This window comes from Taeniopygia guttata, chromosome 28 (genome assembly GCF_048771995.1).
Source record: "Taeniopygia guttata chromosome 28, bTaeGut7.mat, whole genome shotgun sequence".
Classification (NCBI taxonomy): domain Eukaryota; kingdom Metazoa; phylum Chordata; class Aves; order Passeriformes; family Estrildidae; genus Taeniopygia; species Taeniopygia guttata.
In genome coordinates, this window is record NC_133053.1 from 2,874,954 (window position 1) to 2,894,138 (window position 19,185).

At 59.5% G+C, this 19,185-nt stretch overlaps 1 protein-coding gene and 1 long non-coding RNA gene across 6 annotated transcripts; one reads left to right on the forward strand and one right to left on the reverse strand.

Moving 5' to 3' along the window:
* Positions 1-340: 340 nt before the first annotated feature.
* Positions 341-15,424, reverse strand: TLE2 (TLE family member 2, transcriptional corepressor). 5 transcript variants are annotated; one of them, XR_005982637.2, is made up of 20 exons: positions 15,284-15,424; positions 15,115-15,200; positions 14,612-14,675; positions 13,455-13,499; positions 11,683-11,745; positions 11,407-11,481; positions 10,419-10,593; positions 7,854-7,870; positions 6,848-6,940; positions 6,503-6,547; positions 5,340-5,456; positions 4,199-4,340; positions 3,730-3,863; positions 2,911-2,987; positions 2,135-2,384; positions 1,698-1,945; positions 1,348-1,491; positions 1,116-1,266; positions 909-985; positions 341-827 (listed from the first exon to the last, which is right to left on the reverse strand). XR_005982637.2 is itself a non-coding variant. In XM_030257165.4 (20 exons), the coding sequence occupies exons 1-20, from the start codon at positions 15,305-15,307 to the stop codon at positions 720-722; spliced, it is 2,136 nt and encodes a 711-aa protein (XP_030113025.4). In that variant the 5' UTR covers positions 15,308-15,421; the 3' UTR covers positions 341-719. The 5 variants fall into 5 exon arrangements, 4 of the variants coding, with proteins under 4 accessions (XP_030113025.4, XP_030113024.4, XP_072775366.1 ...); XM_030257165.4 differs by having other exon boundaries at positions 1,348-1,495; positions 10,419-10,590; positions 15,284-15,421; XM_030257164.4 differs by having other exon boundaries at positions 1,348-1,495; positions 15,284-15,420.
* LOC140680758 (uncharacterized) lies at positions 1,932-3,402 on the forward strand. The gene is made up of 2 exons (XR_012052138.1): positions 1,932-2,821; positions 2,924-3,402. It is a non-coding gene; the product is annotated as an uncharacterized lncRNA (long non-coding RNA).
* Positions 15,425-19,185: the final 3,761 nt, after the last annotated feature.

The following is a 19,185-nucleotide window of genomic DNA, read 5'->3' on the forward strand; positions in this document are numbered from 1 at the left end:
AGATGTGAGCACTCAGTGCCTGCCTTATCGGTCTGGCTGCCCGCCAGCACTGCCGTGGGCAAGCAGGGCTGCTCCCAAGAGCCCGGGGCTGGCAAGGGCTGCGGTGTGGCAGCTGCTCTGGGCTCCTGCCCCCAGCCACAGCTCACCACAGGCACCACAGAGCGGTGCTGGAGCTGGAGCTGCCATGGCAGGCCAGCAGCCACACCTCTGCCACGCTGGGAGCATCCTCCCCTGTGCTGCTGGCCAAAAACAGCCCCCCAGGACACCCTTCAGAGCCCAGCCCTTGGCACAGCTGGTAGCACTGGCTGGCAAAGAGCCCTGCTCAGAACCAGCCCAGCCCTTCTTTTGTTCCTTTTTATTAGTAAGGGATTGAAAACATAGTTAAATACATTTCTTTACTGATAATTTACAGCTGTTTCTGCAGCAGAAAATGGGTGCCATTAAGTTAGTAGCAGTAATTCAGGAGACACACTCTCGGGCTTTGTTCAACTCCCTGAGGGACAGACAAGGCCCAGGATGTCCAGCCCAGCCAGGCTACACCCAGCCCTCACCTCCAGCCTCGTGCAGGAACAGGGGCAGGAGCACCTTGGTTTGGTGTCTGAAAGCAGCGGAGGAGGAGGAAAAGGAAAGGTGCAGGAGGATGGGTCCAGCACTGGAGGCCTCCGTGAGCCATGGTGGCTGAGGGCAAGGTGTGTCCCCTTTCCTGATGGTGACTGGAGTCAATAAACCACCTCATACACTGTGGCCTTCTTGTCACCAGAGCCCGTGACGATGAATTTGTCGTTGACAGAGATGTCACAGCTCAGGACTGACGAGGACTCCTTAGACTGTGAGTGAGAGGGCAGGAGGTGAGAGCAGGGCTGGTGCCTGGAGCCACCACCATGCCCTGCACAAATGCCTCAGCCCACCTGGAAGATGCTGGCTCCGTAGGGCGCCCGCCAAGCGTTGAGCAGGTTGTCCTTCCCCGTGCTCACAAACCACTTCCCTGGGACAGGAGACAAAGTGGGTGTCAATGGCTGGGCCACCATTCACGGGAGGTGAGCATGGGGGAATAAAGCACAGGGATAAATCTGAGGCTATCCACAGCCCAGGCAGGAAAACCAGCCCTTGCCTACCGCAGGAGGCGAATTTGAGAGAGAGGACACAGCTCTCGTGGAGGTGCAGCTGGTACTTGTCGGGTTTGCTGACGTGCAGGATCTCCACGTTGCTGCTCTCCATGCCCACCGCCAGCCACTCCCCCATGGGGCAGTAGCCCAGGGAGAAGATCTGAGGGCACAGACAGGCTCACCCAGTGGCCCAGCAGGTCCCAGCTGGCCCCAGGGCGCTGCCGGGGGGCTCCAGCCCTACCTGGGAGCTGAAGTCGTGCTGCTGCAGCTGCCGCCCCTCCCGCAGGTCCCAGCAGCGCACGGTGTTGTCCAGCCCCCCTGTCCACAGCTTGGTGCCATCGTTGGAGATGTCAATGCAGCTGGCACCATCCGTGTGGCCTTGAAACTGCCTGGGAAAGAGGGGATGGAGAGGGCGAGGGCACAGCTGTCAGGGCAGCCAGCTCCTGCAGCAGCCAGCAGTGAGGAGCTGCAGGGACAGGCACTGTCCCCTGGCCAGGGTTAGACACAGGGACGTGCTGCAGGGGACTCAGGGGTCCCTGGCCCGAGGAGCCCCCAGCAGTCCCGCCCATGCTGCCCCTGCCCCAGACTCACCTCACCAGGGTCTGGTTCTGCAGGTCCCACACCACGATGTTGCCGTCGCTGCAGCAGGAGAAGCAGACTTTGGCGTCAGGGCTGATGGCCAGGGCGTAGCAGGCGGGGGCAGAGGAGGTGAGCTCAGCCTTGATGCGGGGCGTGGGGGCTGCCAGGTCCCAGATGGACAGGGTGCTGGCCTCCCCACCCACGATCAGGCTGCTGCCGTCGGGGAGCAGCTTGCAGGAACGGATGTAGTTGTCACGGTTCTGTCACAGGCAACAGGGCAAGGCAAGGAGCACACGATGAGCACACAGGGCCTTGCAGGAGACACTTCTCCTTCTCCCACTGCAGATGTGAAAGGCCCCTCTGTCCCCTCCACTGGAGCAGGGGCACATTGCCCTTCCCAGCCCCAGCCCAAAGCCATTGCTGCTCCTCCTCCTCCTCCTCCTGCTCACCAGGCAGTCCAGCTGAGCCACGGCCGTCTTGGTGCCCGGCTGCCCCACGTCCCAGACCTTGACGCAGCCCTTGCCCCCGGTGTAGACGTGTCGCGTGGAGTTGCTGATGGTGACGGCGCAGACCACCTCGCCGTGGGTCAGGGTGTGCAGCTGCCGCGCGTGCCGGGGGATGCCGGAGCCCATGAGGGCGTCGGGGGGGAAAGGCACCGGCTGCATCTGCCCGTCGGCGCTGACGTGGAAGGAGTAGGCACTGGAAGGGAGCAGAGCAGTGAGGAGCAGAGCAGTGAGATCCTGCATGGACAGCAGCCAGTGCCACACGGGTCCAGCACAGGCAGCACGGTTTGGAGTCGGAGGACATGGAAGAAGGCACTAGAAGGGAGCAGAGGAGAGCCCTGAACAGCCCCTGTGTGATGCCCAAGGGCAGGATGTCACCTCTCCGTTAGCCATGCTCAAGCCATGGTTAAAGGTGCCCAAGCCATGGTTAAAGGTGCCCAAGCCAAGGTGGAAGGTGCCCAAGCCATGGTGGAAGGTGCCCAAGCCATGGTGGAAGGTGCCCGTTGTGCCCTGGCTAATAAGGAGTTTAATTATTCAGCTCCTGGTTACCCCCTGGTTACTGCCAGCAGTGAAATGGCGGCGCTGGACTCAGGATTGGAGAGCAGCTCCTCTTTTCAGCCCAGCCCTGCCCTGGTGAGCCCTTGGCAGGGAGATGCTCCCAGCACCCACCTCAGCCCCTTGCCCTCACCCTCCCTGCAGCCCCAGCGTGTGCAGCCACTTACTGCTTCCCTCCAGGGATGGTGGAGAGCGAAGAGGAGAGGGTGGAAGCCCTCAGGTGAGGGTGAGGCTCAAATGCCACCTGCACAAAGCAAAGGGCACATGAGGAGCAGGGCAGAGGACACCAAAGCTGGGCTCAGGCCTTTCCCTGCACACCCTGGCACAGCCAGCCTGGCTTTGTGCAAACTCCCTGCTGGCTGTGTCCTCCCACGCAGTGACAAAGCTCAAAATGGGTTCCCACAGACACCAGTGGAACCAGCAGAGGCTTCTCTGAGCACGCTAAAGCCACCAGCCTGTGGTATTGCTCTGGGAATGGTTTTTCTCTCCCCAGAGACCCCTGTAGACGTGACCTGTCAGTTTGACCCTTCCTTCCTTGCCTGAATCAATTGGCTAGGAGCCAAGTAGCCCCTCCTGTACTGAGCCTAGATAAGGCTGTGTCCCATCCTGGTTCGCCCTCTTTCCCCCTTCCTCCTATGGAATAAACATCTTGGACCACACTGGCGGTTGGAACCTCTTTTGGAATCTTTTCCCAGCTCCTGATACACTTCCCCCCAAAGGCCTTGCAGATCTGGGCTAGCCTGGTAACTTTGGGGGGTTGGTGCATCACCAGCCCCCATCCCAGCCTGGACAGGAGCCCTTCCTATGGCTGCACCCCCGGCTCCAACCCCAAACAGTGCCCGGGGACAGCGCAGGGCCAGGGCACGGACAGCAGGGCTGGCACACCCGGCCTGGCCAAGGGCACAGACAGCAGGGCTGGCACACCTGGCCTGGCCAAGGGCACAGGCAGCAGGGCTGGCACACCCGGCCTCCCCACGGTGACTTACCACGGGGGAGCGGCCGTAGAGCAGCGCGCTGCTGGCCTGGGGCACCGAGAGCTGGATGCCCACGTAGAGGCCGGGGGGCACCATGCCCAGGGAGGACGTGTAGGGGCTGGAGGAGCTCAGGGGGCTGCGGAGAGCTGCACGAGGAGAGACCCGCATCGTGGCCCTGGCGGCACCCGGGGGAGAGGGGCACCTGGTGACTGCACAGCCACCCCCTCCAAGCCCTGAAGCACCCAGCTTCGTGCAGCCCCACACAAATCACAGTTCATCAGAGAAAAACAGATTAAACCCCGCTCTGCCCCAACCACTCAGCAGGTCCTAGCCCACCAGCTGTGTGGAAATGGCAGAGGGGCTCCTGTTGGCGGTTCATAGCTCTGATCTTGTGGGGCAAAATGGCTCTGCCAGCTCAGCTGGTGGCAGACAGGCTCCTGCCCCCTCCCTCCATCCCCACGGTGCTGCCTTGGACACTCACTGACGGTGTCGGTGCTGGGGGCCTTGGCCGGGGGTGGCCGGGGCGGGACGGCCGAGCTGGGCCCGGGGCCAGGCGTGAGGGAGTCACGGGCTGGTGAGGAAGAGGAGGGCTTGGAGCTGGGAGCGCTGGCCACCGAGTCCGTCTGTGCAGCAGAGGAAAGAAGAGCAGCTTCAGCCATGGGAGCAGCAGCCTCCACACCTTGAGGGTGGAAGGAGCTCCTGAATGGAGCTGGGCAAGGACTGGCCAGCCAGGCCCTGATCCCCTCTCTTCTCCTTTGCCCCTCAAATATCCCCACTCTCCCCACAGCTGCAAGCTTTGGGTCACCCCAAACTGCCCCAACCCTGCATAAGACCCCACAGACACATCTGCTGCTCCCTCAAGCAAAACTCCTGCATGGGGGGGACATCCCCATCCCCATCCCCAGCCTGGGACCAAGAGGATGCCTGGCATGAACTGGCCTTTCCAATCCCCACAGCTATTTCATTCCCTGCTTTTTTTTTCTTACCCCCCTGCCTCTCCTATTTCTTCTGCTTTTTCTGTCTGGGGATTTTGTCGACACCAGCAAAGGGAAAAAAAAAAAAAAATTAATAACAGAGAAAAGCTACGTGCTGTGCTGGCAGATTGCTCAGGGCGCTTTGTCTGCTCTAATCCGATTGTGCCGGGAAGCTGCTGCTTGCTGCTGCCCACAGCCCCCAGCTGGCTCCTGACCCCAGATGGGGGGACATATCACTTGGTCCCTGCGGTGGCTGGGAGGCCAAGGAGTGGCAGAAACATCCCTCCCCCTTCCCACATGCTGATGTTTCAATCTGAGCATGGACTGGTGCTTGGCAAGGGAAAAAAAAAAATGAAAAAAAACACAGAAGCAAAAAAAAAAAAAAAAAAAAAAAGAAGAAGAAGGAAAAATCAATTGGTATGAGCAGCTCTGGGGAATCCTGCAGGCAGGCGGGTGGAGAACACTGCAGAGCCCAGCAGCACTTACCCTACCCCGAGGGCACGGATCTGTGTCCCCAGCGTGGGGAGTGCCAGTGGGCACAACCCCCCGGCATTTCTCTCTGGCCACACATGGCCATTTCAGCCTGGCCACGTAGAGGAATCCATGGCCAAGCTGCTGGTCCCACATGGCACCCCAGGGGCTCCTTACCGGGCTCTGCTCCTTGGGCTGGCCGCAGCTGCTGGCCGCGGGGCTCCCGGGCAGCTCCCGGTGGGACCGAGCCAAGCGGGGCGAGTGTCCGGGGCTGCCGGGCTCCGATGGCGGGTCCTGGGGGGAGAACAGCTCTGTGGGAAGCAGGAACCCCTCTGTGTGGCAGGGCAGGGATGACAAAGAACCTGAGAGCCACCACGCCAGTCCCTGTGGTCTGAATGAGGAGCTCTGCTCCCCCAGGTGAGAAACGGCCTCGGTTTTTCTCTCTGAGCAAAGTGAGAGGTGACAGCAGGTTCAGAGGATGCTGCTGGCCATGGATGCCTTCACAAGGAGGGATGGGGATCAGCACACATGAGGAGCTGAGACAGGGCTGCCATTTCAGAGGCAAGGCCATCCCTCAGCTCTTGCACTCCCGTTCAACCAGGTCTGTGACTTTTTATCAGCACAATGAGTAGCTTTCATAAGCTTCATTTTCTGCAGAAATTCCTCCTGATCCTCCTTTCAGGGCTTGTATTCTCTTAGGAAGTGACACGAGTAAAAAAAGACCTCATATCTTTCTCTCCCCTCTGTCTTCTAGGAAAGGAACAAGCATGTCCCCACAAACATCTTTACCAAGAACAGCAGTGGCTGGGATCAGGTTCTCTCAGGTGTGCTTCAGACAGGAAAGGCCGTACCAGAAGCATGTGGCACTTCCAGTGCAGAAGACTGGAATTCAGTGAATGCCCTGCACTGAGGTGAGTTAAAGCTGAGGCTGCTCCAGGGCCAGGCAGGGCAGGACGTGGGCCCCAGGCCTGGGGCTGGCAGGGCCAGGGTGGCTCCTGCCACCTCCACCCACAGGAGCTGCCAGCAGCAAGCCCAGCTCCATGGAGCTCTCATCCCAGCTTATCAGCCTCCCCCATATGGGATGCTGCAGCAGAGGGGCTGAAAGGGGATTGTGAAGCAGAGCCAAGCCTGTGGCTGGCAAAGCTGAGCCCTGGCTGGCACAGCCTTCCCAGAGCAGTGGGAGTGGAATCAGACTTGGCTGGCACAACGCACCGGAGCGGGGCTGGCACGTGTCCTGGCTGGCCACTGCTGCCTAAAGAACCCCAAAGCTGGGGATCCAGAGTCCTAAACCCAACAACTGCAGCTTGAGCAGGATGCCTTGCCAGGCTCCAAGGGTTTACCTCATCCACCACCAGGTTGTAGTCACTCTTGTCCCCATCGCTGTCCTGCGAGGAGGGAGAAATGCAGAAGGGCTCAGTCAGGACAGGGAGATGCTGGACCAGGCTCTGTGTTCTGCCCCAGGACCCCAGAGGGACCCATTTTCTCCTGTCCATCACTCCCTGGACCAACACCAACCATGTCCTGCAGGCAGTGACCCAACCCTCGGGCTGAGGGGCCTCCCTGGGGCTCCTCATTTGGTTTGTTCTTGCTCACAGGACCCCAGCCCTGTGCAGCAGGGTGGGCACAGGGCTCCCCAGCCGCCTCCCCAGCCCAGCCCTGCCAGCCCCAGCCCTTGGGGCACTCACAGAATGCCCAGGCAGCTCCTTCTCCTCCCGCTTCCTCTTCAGCCCCGTGCGCTCCTCGTCCTGCAGGCTCTCGGCGGGGGAAGAAGAAACACTCTGAGGCAGAGGGAGAGGAAGGTGTGAGAGCCACTGTGGGGTCAGGCCCTGCTCCATGACCACCTCCATCCTGCCAAAGCATCTCCCTGGCTGCTGGGAAGGACCCCAAAACCCCAAAACCCAGAGCCAAGCAAAGGAGCTCCTGCAGAGACAAGGAGCCAGGGTGGAGCAGAAATCCCCACTGGAGCCGTGTTTACTTCACCTCAACCCTGCCACGAGGCTCAGGAAGCAGAATGGAGCCAAGCAGGAAGAACAGCCCTCCCCCAGATGCTGCTGGCAGCTGCAGGAGTGTCACACATCCCCTGGCGTCCCCACACTGGTGACAATGCAGCCAGAAGGTGACAGAGATGCCCCGTGCCAGGGCTCCCTGCAGCTGAATGCTCCCAGCACAGGCACAGCAGCAGCTCTGACACTGAGCCAGGGGCAGAAAGGGCCATCCCTGTGCCCCAGGCCATCTCTGGAGGAGGTGCCTGGGCAGTCAGGGCATCACAGACACCTCCCCTCCTACAGATCAATGCCTACAATTCCCCAGTGGAAGTCATTAACCCTTCCTTCCCCTGCCCTGGATTCTGCAGAGCTCCTGTGCAGCCTGGGAAGGGAGCCACAGCTCTGGGACTGGGGGGGATCCTAAAAGGGAGGGGGCAGCCAAGGACTGCAGAGGGGCTGAGAGCTCCGAGACCTGCTCAGAATGATTCCTAAACTGGAAACTCCTTGAAAAGGACAGAGCTGGTTATTTTGGGAGCAGCCCTTGATCTTTAGCTCCTTTGCATCAGCAAAGACTGAATTAAGGTGGCCCAGAACCTTCAGTTACAAAACCCTGATGCAAACACAGCCCACCCAGGCCAGCAAAGCTCACCAGCAGCTTGGAGCACACTGGAGATGCCACCAGGGCCAGTTGCCTGTCACAACTTACCCGGCTTGGGGTGTGCTCTGGAAGCAGGCAGCAGCAGGGAGAGCATCCCAGGTCCATGGCAGAGCAGAGGGGAGGACAGGGAGAGGTTGTTAATGCCAAGCCTGTGCCCCACAAACCCAGGCAGGAAGGTGAGAGGGGCACAGCAGGAAAGAGCAGGACACAGGTTTAGAAAACAAATTAAAAAATCACATCTCCTTTCCCACTTTGCCCACCTGAAGTGTGGATTCTCTGCTGTCTAAAGGGAGGTCTGCACTTTGGTGCTCCTCAGGGAAGCAGGGGAATCTCTATCCACCCACCTCCTTCCAAGAACTTATCCCAGCTCTGGAATCCCTTCCCTAGACATGCCAACAGGTCCAAAAGCACCAGGAGGGGAGAGCTGGGCAGCCAGCTGAGATCCCCTGAATCACACCATCCGATTTCCTTAGCAAGCCATGCCTTAAAGCCCTGCTTGGGAACTCTGAGCTTTGGTACATGCACAGCAAAGCAGGTCCACTTCCCTGAGCCCAGGGAAGGAGTGCCAAGCATTTACTGCAAATCCAAGCACAGGGTTGTGGGCTGGGCTTCAGCAACCTTCCCTGGCTGATTTTTGCTCCTAAAGATCCACCAGCACTTAGAGAGAACGAGCCCAGGTCCCTGCTGGCACAGAGAGGCAGGCAGGGATGGGAAGCTGAGGGATTCTTGTGGCACTGCTCCAGGGCCGTGGTCTGGAGCAGGACCAGCTGCCTGCCACCAGCCCTGTGCACCCCTGGCTCAGCTTGACTCCCACCAGCTCTGGCTAGCTATGGCAGAGCACTGAGGATTAACCCCAGACAGATGGAGCATTTCAACCTTTTTTTTTTTTCTTTTTTTTTTTTTTAAATAAGGAATGGCCCTCAGCATGGCCAGACACCCAGGCTGATAGAAGTTCTGGCTGGAGGCACAGGCTGCCTGGGCTCTGAGGGTTAAGCAGGCTCAGCACAGCACAGCCTGCTTTTATTCTCTCTCTCTGGACTTTGTTTTCCTCCTTTGTGGAAGCCATCCTTAAAGAAACACGGGCAGGCTTTGAGCTGCAGACAGCTGTGTGCAGGGGGGCAGAGCTGCCACCGACAGCTTCCTGCTGCTCTTTTCACCACCTTGAAACCCTACAGGCCAAACCAGACCATGAGAACCTGCAGCAAACCCCAGCCAGCGCCTGGCTTTGCTGCTGCTGCTCTTGGGTCCTGACCCAAGCGCATTTCAGTCAGCACTTCCCCAGGGGAGTCTGCAGGGAAACATCACTCCTGCTAAATCTGCTGCCTGTTTCCAGCCCTCAGAGCTGCCCAGAGCCTCTCTCCTTGTCCCAGCTCCTCTCAGCACAAGCACTCCATGGCTGTGCTCTGAAAAGGTGACCTGAGCTCAGAGCAGCTCCTCCTTTGTGCAGCCCTTGAGCAGCAACAGGCCAGAGCAGAGCTGGGCAGAGTTACTAATTTGGCCCAGGCCTGCCAGTAGCATTCAGAGCACTGATTTAACGATGATTAAATATTGATGATGTTTGTAAGGCACTCGCTGATCCTGACAGGAGGAGGCACCCATCTGGACTAGGAATTAGTGTAATTTACACAGCACAACACACGCAATGAGGCTCTGCTCTCTAAATTCCTCGCCCCAGGCTTGTGGCTGTCACAGTTTCTACCAGGGGCTTGCAACAGTATTTTCCTTACAAGCCTCATCTTTAAGTATCAGATATTTACTTGGTGTAAAGAGAGAGGATTTCCCTGGGGTGAGGACCTCCCAGCTGGAGGTGGGGGGGACCCTCATGCACTGGAAACACGCAGGGGAGCAGGGAGAGCTCTGAGTTGGGGTTGTTTAGCCTGGAGGAGGCTCAGAGGTGACCTTATTGCTCTCCACAACTCCCTGAAGGGAGGTTTAGACAGGTGGGGTCAGTCTCTTCCACCAGGCAGCACTGGCAGAACAAGAGGACACAGTCTTGAGCTACGTCAGGGAAGGTTTAGGTTGGATATTAGGAAAAAAATTTTCACTGAAAGAATAATAAAATACTGGAATTGTCTTCCTAGGGAGGTGGTGGAATCACCATCTCTGGATGTGTTTAAAAAAAGACTGGACTTGGCACTTGGTGCTATGGTCTAGTTGTGGTGTTAGGGCATAGGTTGGACTTGATGATCTTAGAGGTCTCTTCCAACCTCATTATTCTGTGATTGTGAGTGCACAAACACTTGCCCAGGGCCAGGGCTGCACACACAGCATCACTGCAGAGCAGCAGCTCCCAGGTCCCAAACAGAGCAGCCTCTCGGGGCTGCAGCCATTCCATGGGCTGGATTTGCCATCCCCAGGGATGCAGCAGCCAGGAGCCTCAGCAAAGAGGCAGAGCAGGCAGCAGGATCCCTGCACACGAGGGTGTGCATCCAACTCACAGCCAGGCCAGGGCAAGCAGGGTACAGAACTGCACAGATTCAGCCTCTCAGCATTGCAGCAGCAAATCCCACAAGGCTCTGATGGGCACACTGCCCTGTCCTGGGGCAGGGACTCCACTCCCATCCCCAGGGCTCCCCTTTAAAGGGTTAACCCAGCTGTGCTTCTGCTCCTTACCTGTGTTCTCCCCATACTGGGCCACTCTGTCCTCCTTGGTGGCCAGCTGTGCCACCAGTGTCCCAGAGAGGGTCAGGAGCCCCAAGGCACCGCTGGCCCCGCTCAGGCTGGGGGGCTGCATGCTGGAGGGGTGGGGTGGGGATGCGTGCTGGGAGAGCTGCTGAAGCTGCTGCTGCTGAAAGAGAAAGAGCAAATGGTCCTGGATGTGGAGGAGGCAGTCCCCCCTCCCCTCCCCTTCCCTCCCCTCCCCTCCCCATGGGCTGCGATGGGATGAGACAGGGACAGCAGCGGAGCTGTGGGGGCTGCACAGGCTAGGTCACACTCCTGCCCCTTCCCCCCGGGGCTGTCTGGGCTCTGAGGCTCAGCACAGCCTCTTTTATTCTCTCTCTGGACTTTGTTTTCCTCCTCTGTCCCATCCACCCACCAGTCCCTCCCTGCTGCAGACACGACCCCATGGCTGTGCCCTGCTCTGCTCAGGGGGTGTCCTACAGGGCACCCAACAGCTTCAGGACACCGTGGCAGACCCCTTCAGCACAATGGGTGTATCAAAATAGTAAAAACCCCTAAACAGTAAAAAATGGGTGCGTCAAAACAGTAAAAAATGGGTGTATCAAAATAGTAAAAATACTTAAATAGTAAAAAATGGGTGTATCAAAATAGTAAAAACCCTTAAATGGTAAAAAATGGGTGTATCAAAGCAGTAAAAAGCCCTTAAATAGTAAAAAATGGGTGTATCAAAATAGTAAAAACCCTTAAATTGTTAAAAATGGGTGTATCAAAATAGTAAAACCCCCTAAACAGTAAAAAATGGGTGTATCAAAATAGTGAAAATTCTTAAACGGTAAAAAATGGGTGTATCAAAATAGTAAAAACCTTTAAATAGTAAAAGTAGGTGTATCTAAATAGTAAAATACCTGACCTACCCCATCACTACCTGAACCTCCAGGCAGGAAGGAGTCTTTGCCCACAGCCAGGCAGTGCAACTCACCCCGACGATGCTGTTGAGCTCGCCCATGGTCACCTGCTTGGCCCTTTCCACCGCCTGCAGGACCTGCTGCTGGTGCTGGGGAGGAAGAGCAGGGGCTGGTCACAGCCTGCTCCTGCCTGGAGGGAGCACTGGGCTCCACACTGCCCTGCACAGCCCTTCTCCCACCCCTCCAGCCAGGCATGGAGGTTTTCTTCCCCAAAATCTCCTGTTGTTCAGGCTGTGCCCCTTGCCAAGAAGGCAGAGCAATCTGATGCACACCCCCTGCCTCCTCCTTACCTCCTGTGTCAGGAAGGGAATCATCTGGGCACAAATGGCACTCAGCCTCTTGACAATCTCTGCCTGAAAGAGAAAGCAGCAGGTACCAGCAGAGATCACCCATCCTGTGCCCCTCCAGCATCCTGCCAACGCTCAGCCTCAGCGGAGGAGTTCAAATCCCCCCACCCACGCCCTCCTGGCAGAAATTCTCCCTCTGCCTCTGCATCCCTGCTGGGATTTCCCGAGCTGCTGCCAAGGCAGGGCTCTGCCCAGGGCTGCTGGACCCCCTTAGCTGCCAGGCACAGGGGAGGGAGCCCACAATCCCTGCGTGGCCCCGGGCCAAGGAGAGCTCCAAGCTGTCAGTCCTGTCGCAGCCCAGCTGGCTTTGCTCAGCCCAAACCCATCCTGGCTTTGCTCAGCCCAAACCCATCCTGGCTTTGCGGGCAGGGACGGAGGGGAGCCGAGCCACAGGAGCTGGCAGTGAGCCCTCCCTGTGCCTTCCCTTCCCAAACATCCAACTCCCAGCCAGGCCAGAGCAAGCAGGATGCAGAACTGCACAGATTCAGCCCTCTCGGTATTGCACCAGCAAACCCCACAAGGCTCTGGTGGTACCTGCCTGTCCCGGAGCAGAGACTCCACTCCCATCCCCAGGGCTCCCCCTGCTCCTTCAGAGGCACAAAGCACCCCCAGAGCTGCCCCTGCCCACGGGGGAATGCAGAAAACCCGCTGCATCCCCTGAGGAGAGGCTCTGTGGTTGCAGACAAACCCACAGCCTTCCCACCGGGGCAAGCAGCTCTCCTGAGGAAAGGGGCTGCAACTTCCAGCCCAGCCTCTCCAAGAGAAAATCCACATCTCCTGGGGAAAATGGATTCCCCCCCCTGCTGTAAATCCAGCCCGGGGCTCGCTGCTCTGAAGGGTTTTATCAGCTCAGGTTTCGGTGTTGCAGAGGTCAAACCAGGCTGGGAGAACAAAGGGAACATTTACCTGCAGTGCCCCGCAGCACCCTGTGCTCACCTGCAGCCCCAGCTGCTCTCCCAGCCACTGCCACCCTGCCCACAGAGCCAGAGACCCCCTCCTGCCCAGGCTCCCACTCCTCAACCACTTGACCACCACCTCCTGGGCAGAATCCCCAGCCCCACGGGGCTTGTGCCACCCCTGGCTCCCAGTCCCACTGGATTTGGGAGCGTGGAAGGGTGGCAGGAATGTGCTCGTGGTCCCCAGCACGCTCCCTGCTAACAAAAGGAGCAAACTCGGAGGGGCTGAGCCAGCTGGAGGGATATGGCAGTTGACTTGCCACTTTGTCAGGCACTGGTCCAAACTAATTTCCCTGGCAGAGAGCCCACGATGACTAGATTGATAAATCTGAAGAGGGAAAGCAAATTAACGCTGGAACAAAAGGAGAACCAGGGAAGGGTGAAAACACTCCTCTGGCTTTGGGAAAGGAAAAGGGGATTAAGAGAAAAAGAAAAGAAAGACAATCCATTTGCCTCTGGGCTCCAGCTCCTGCTGTTTCCTCCACAACCCTCCTTCAAGTGGGGCCCCAGGGAAGCACTGCAGGGAGGCACCAGGGCTCACAGCAGGGCTCTGAGTGCTTCTCTTTGGGATGGGGAACTCAATAACACATCCTGACAACTGCTGGATCCCTTTGCAAGCCGGTCCCTCGAACAGAGCCGTGTCACATCTCCCGTGCCACTAGAGCTACAGGGCTCAAGGGGACAATTTTCCAACAAAATCTCCAACCTCAGCCTCTCCCCTACCTCCCCTGCTGCTGTCCCAGCCCTCACTGCACTTACCTGCTTGTGCATTTCAATGTTCAGGCCGTAGGACATCTCGTAGTACTGAGAGGAAAAGCACAGGACAGCCGGTTAGGAGCTGTCCAAGCAACTGGCCCAGCACCAGGCCAGGCTTTGGCTGGCTCCAGCCCACGAGGAATGGCTGGGACACCGTGCCAGGAGCCTGGGACAAGGCAGGGAGCAGTCACAGGCTGCTAACACCTGCAATTTGTTCAAGGCAGGGGAAGCCAGTCCTGCTGCCTCCCCAGATCCTCTCCGGGCTCATCCCACCCCACTTGGAACCCGGTACAGGTTTCACCCTTCAGCAGCCACCAGTGACCCTGCCAGGGGTGCTGACCCCAGTCCCCCACAGCTGGGCAGAAAAGGGCACCAGAGGAGCTGCTTTCCCCCAGCAAAGCCTGTTCCAAGGGTAGCAATGCACCCCCAGAAATCCCTGAGCCCCCAGGGTGTGGGGAGGGATCCCAGCTGATGGGTGAGAGGAACATGCCCTGCAACATCAACACCCAGCCTCACAGACAGGGCTGTATTCACCCCCAGGATGGGCTTTGCCCAAATTCACATCTTTTTGCCTCTTGGATGGTGTCACTTGGGTTCCCCCTTGCCCCAGAGGGGCCAGTAAGGTCAGATGCTGAAGGAGAAGGAGCTGCCCTGCTGTCCCCATCCTCTTTCCTTCCTCCCAGCAGCTCCCCTGCTCCTGGCAGGTTCTGGCTGGTGCCCAGGGCCTGTTAACCCTTCATTGTCAACTGTGGAGAGCTCCTACCCTGCTCCTTCCCTTTCCACCCAGACCATGAGCCTTGGAGCATCAGTTATTAAATATCCACCCTTTGGGAGAGAGAGAGGGAGGAGTCGGGAGCTCTTACAAGGCCAGATAGAAAAAGATTTTAAAAAAAAGCCAAAACAAAACCACACCAAAAAACCAAAACCAAAAAAAAAAAAGAGACAAAACCTATGGCAGGATTCCCGGGCTCAAGCAGCACTGAGCACCAAGAGCCAGCATTGCTAGAAATGGTGATTAACCCCTTCCTCCCTCGCATCTCCCCAGCTCCAAGATCAGCACTGGGCAGGGCAGCGGCTGAGGGGAGCCCCAGCACCCAGATCAGTGTGGGGGCAGCAGCCCAGGGGGACAGCCCCTGCGGGGACAGGGGGACAGAGCTCACCATGACATAATGTCTCTGCATCTCTGTCTTCTCGCTCAGCAGCTTCTCACATTCCAGCTTCAGGCTGCAAAGGGGAGCCCGGGCTTCCATTCACGGACCTGCACTCCTGCCCCATCCCTGGGGCAAGCTCAGCGCATCTCCTGCGTGCCCCTGCGGGCTCCCGGGGCTGCAGGGGTGTCCCACACCCTCCCTGGGGTGTCACACACCCTCCCTGGGGTGTCCCACACCCTCCCTGGGGCACCCACCCAGGGCTCTGTGCCCTCCCTGCCCCTACACCCCGCTCAGCCAGGGGAAACGCGGCTGCTCCTCCCCTTGGGACCCCCGCTCAACACTTGTCCCTCATCCCAAAGCCCTCTCCGCTTCCTCCCTCCCCCAGGCTCCTTTTCTCCACCTCCTCCTTCCCCACTTTCCCCCCTGCTGGAACCCTCCATCCTCCCTGGTCCCACCGGAGCTCAGCCCGCCGCCCACCCCGTTCCCGTTCCCGTGCCCGTTCCCGTGCCCACCTGTGGTACTGCGCCTGCAGGAGCTGAAATTCCTCCTTGATGCGCTCGCAGATTTCCAGCACCGAGAACTTGAAGGGCTGCCCGGGCTGCAGCGGGGAGACAGCCCGGGCTGGAGGCTGCGGCTCGGTCCCGCGGCCCGGCCCGGCCCCGCCGCCCCTGCCGCACTTACCGGGTGCCGTCCGTGCGGGAACATCCCGAGTGCCGGGGCTCCCGGTCCAGCCCTGCCGCTCGCGGGGCACGGGGGAGCTCCGGCCGGGCGGCGCTCCCGGGGGGCTCCGCTGGTCCCGGCGGGCCGGGGGCGGCCCCGGTGTGGCGGGGGAGCGGCCGCCCGTCCCCGCGCGCCCCGGCCGCCCGTCCCCGCTTAAGGAGGCGCGTTCCCGCGGGGCTCCCGCGCCGGCGATACCGGAGACCGAGGGAACCCCGGGCAAGGCGCCGGCTCTGGAGCCGCCGCTGCTGTCCCGAACGGAGCCGCTCGCCCGCACGGCGGCCCTGCCCGGAGCTCACCGGGTGCTGCCCCAGGTCCCGCCACGCGCGCGGTGCCCAGCGCGGTGCCACTCCCGCGCGCGGCCCGGAGCATCCCCCGTCCCCGGGGCAGCCCGGTCCCCGGGAGCGACGCCGGGCGCTGCTACCGCCCCCGACGCTGCGGGCGAACGCGGCACCGGCCGCCGGCGAGGCAGCGCCCGAGGGCGCACATCACAAACGAGTGCAGCGGGGCAGTGCCCGCGGGGTCGGGAGCCGCAGGGGCAGCGGGGCCCGGTGCACAGTCGGGCCGGATCCCCGGGGAGCAGCCCCCGGTGTGCCCGGGGCGGGCACGGGGCTCCGCCATCCCGTCCCCTCCGCCCGCTCCACCTTAACCGGCCCGCAGCCCGCCGCGGCGCGCTCGCACCGGCCATTGGCTGCCGCTGCGGGAGCGCCAGCCAATCGCCCCGCGCGGTTCCCACATGGGCTCGTGACGCCAGAGAGCGGGACGGCCAATGAGAAGTGAGCGAGCGGCCGGAGCCCCCAAGGAGGCGCCGCGGGGCACGCTGGGAGTTGTAGTCCGCCCTTGGCTACGCCCTCACGGCGGCGGCGCTCCGGACCGGTCCGCGCCGTCCGTGCCGCCGCCGCGGGCTCGGGGAGCGGCCCGGCCGGGGTTTACCGCGGGGCTCGGCCCGGCGCCCCGAGCCAGCGGGGCTCCCGCCGCGGGCGGCCCGGGCAGGCAGACTGCGCGGCCCACGAGGCCTTGCGGCTGGCGCAGCTGCCACTCAAAGTAACGTGGGGCGGCGGCGGGAGCGCCCCGGGCTCCGTGCGGGGCTCCGGCGGGCAGCGCTCCCGCCGAGCGTCCCGGAGCGGGAATCACCGAATCCCGGTCCCCCCCGACCCCTCCAGCCGCGGCTGCTGCGAAGTCGCCGCGCTCGGGGGCGGTGGAAGCGGGCGGGGAACAACCTTTAAATATTGCAGGACCCAGCTGTACCTGGGCACTGCGCAGGCAGGCACGAGGTTAAATATTTAATGCCTCACATTTCATCCTGATCTTTTATTCATTGTGTTATTTACGTGCTGCATGCTGGCAGCCACCGGGGCAGGGACAAGGTGCTGGGCACTGGAGGCTCTTCCTCTTGTTGCCCCCGTGCCATCCATCCCTCCATCCATACATCCATCTATACATCCATCCCTTCATCCATTAATCCATTCATCCATCCATCCATACATACATACATCCATCCCCTGGTGTCCCTGCCTCTCCTCCCCAGCCAGGACTGGTGGCTCTGCCTGGCCCCAGACCCTGTCAGTCCCAAGCAAGGATCCAACCCAGCCCCTTTCCCTTTCCCTTTCCCTTTCCCTTTCCCTTTCCCTTTCCCTTTCCCTTTCCCTTTCCCCTTTCCCCTTTCCCCTTTCCAGGTGTTCTCTGGGCAGATCCACGGACTCAGGCAGTGATGGACACCAGTTTCAAACCCTCCAAAACCCTCCCTTCTGTGCAGTTACATAGATTTTTTTTCCTGTGTTTACATCATATATCTGCATATTTTAATCCAAATGTAAAGTTTTAAAGAGTTTTTTTCTCTGTGTGTGTGTGTTGCCTTATTGGGAGAGTTGAGGTTTTGGTTTTTTTAAAGGAAAATATATTTTCAAAGGCTGGAAACGTTTCAGATCGTGTTTCAAGGGAAGAATAGACTGAGGAGATGTTTTGCAGCGTTTTTCAAAACTCTTTTCTGAAAATTGCCAGTTTTCCTTTGGCAGTCTCTGTGCTCCTGTCTCAGGAGAGTGACACAGGTAAACCCGGAGCAGACAGCTCAGGAGTGATGGGTGTCACACCAGCCTCGAGCAGTGATTGACATGAGCCCTGGAGCAGCACAGCCTGTAACCCAGAGATTAATTTGTGTTTGGATGGGAGAAAACAACCTTGGCACTTAACCCTTGGCACCCCCAGCAGCAAGAGGAGACGGTCCTGCCGCTGTCCCCGGGCATGGGGACTGTGCTGGGCAGAACCCACAGCCCAGCCCTGGCTGTCACCCTGCAGGATGCTCAGCCACCCCCTGCAGCAGCCACAGCTCTGCCTGGTGCTGGCAGGGCCTGGAAGAGCCCCAGAGGAGGAGAATATTTGAAATCCAAGCTGGGATCAAGAGGCAAGAGAAAGCAGCAGAGAAATCAAACCAGCGCAGGCTTTGGGACACGCAGGAGCTCCATCTGAAACTGGATCCCAGCAAGAGAGGTTCTGCTGCTGGAATTACCCCGGGATTTTGCCTTTCAGCTCCCTCCCTGGATGCCAGCCTGGCACAGGGCAGCCCAGCCCTGTCCTGCTCCATGCCACGGAGGTCCCACACACAGCCCCTGTGTCCAGCACATCTCCAGAGGGGATGGATGCTCAAGGGCAGAGCCCACCGCGTTTTGCAGACACCAAGGGTGGCTGTGGCTCATCAAACCATCCTGATTTCAGCTGCTCCTTTGCCTGCTTGAATGAGGAGGCACAAACTCAGCAGAGTAGTTCCTGGCACGTCAGACAATGTGAATTTCCCAGGGCAGCTGGCACAAACAGGGACCTGGTCCTGGCTGGAGTCAGTCCTGGAATGAACATGGGATGGGAAGGGGAGCTGAGGAAAGGATCTGGCAGCAAACCAGTGACATCTAAGCCAAAGCTGTACTGGAAACCAAGGTTCCCCAGTTCCCTGAGCTCCACTTCCAGGACCAAACTGCAGCTTCCCATCCCCAGACCTCCAGTGCTGGTGTCCACCCTCCAAAGCCACATGTCCCCAGAGCCCTTGGTGTCCCCTCCAGGTGTCCCTGGTTCCAGGGGCTGCAAAAAGCAGTGGGAGCCCTCAGAGCAGCCAGCAGCTGACAGCCTCTGCTCTCCGCCTTCGATCTGTGTTGGCTCCTGTTTGCACTTAGCAGCTCTGAGTGGTTTTTAATTATTGATGCCTCCTTTAGCTTTTATCTGGTGCTGCTGCAGCCAGGAAGGGCTCGGCATTCCTGCATCAGCCCTGCTCCTCCACGTTCCTGTGCCATTGTTCCAGGCAGAGCTGGGCTGTAAAATGAGGAGGGTGGGAATCGCAGGGGGATGTGCCAAAGGCGACTCCCGCTGGGAATTCAATTCTGTCCTGCGGGAAGGACCCAAACAGGTGAAACCCAGTGAGAAACTGCCAGCTTCTCTCTGCAAGGAGGAGGAAGGAGGCTGGGCTTTGACCCTCCAGTGCCAGGCAGGTGGAAGGGAGAAGAAGGGTGACTGACAGCAGAGTTTTGTCGAGCCCCTGGCAGCTGGGAGCGTGTCAAAGCTGGGTTAATGCTGTGCTGCTTGGTGCTCAGGACATGGGGCACTGCCAGGTGGGTCCTGCCCCTGCCCTCTGCCCCCCGTGTCCACCACAGCCTCTGTGGGCAGCAGGGCAGGGGCTGGCACTGCATCTCTGCCCACCCTTTATGAGTCAGGGGATCCTGGGGCAGCAGAGCTGGTTCTCAGACCATCAGCCCTGTCCCATCCCTGTCCCACTCTGGCACCACGAGGAGAAAGGGCTTTTCTGCCAGGAGCCACTCCAATCATCCCTGGGCAGCTTTCCCTTGTTAGCTGTGTCCTTGCAGGTGCTGAGCTGCTCTGCAGGC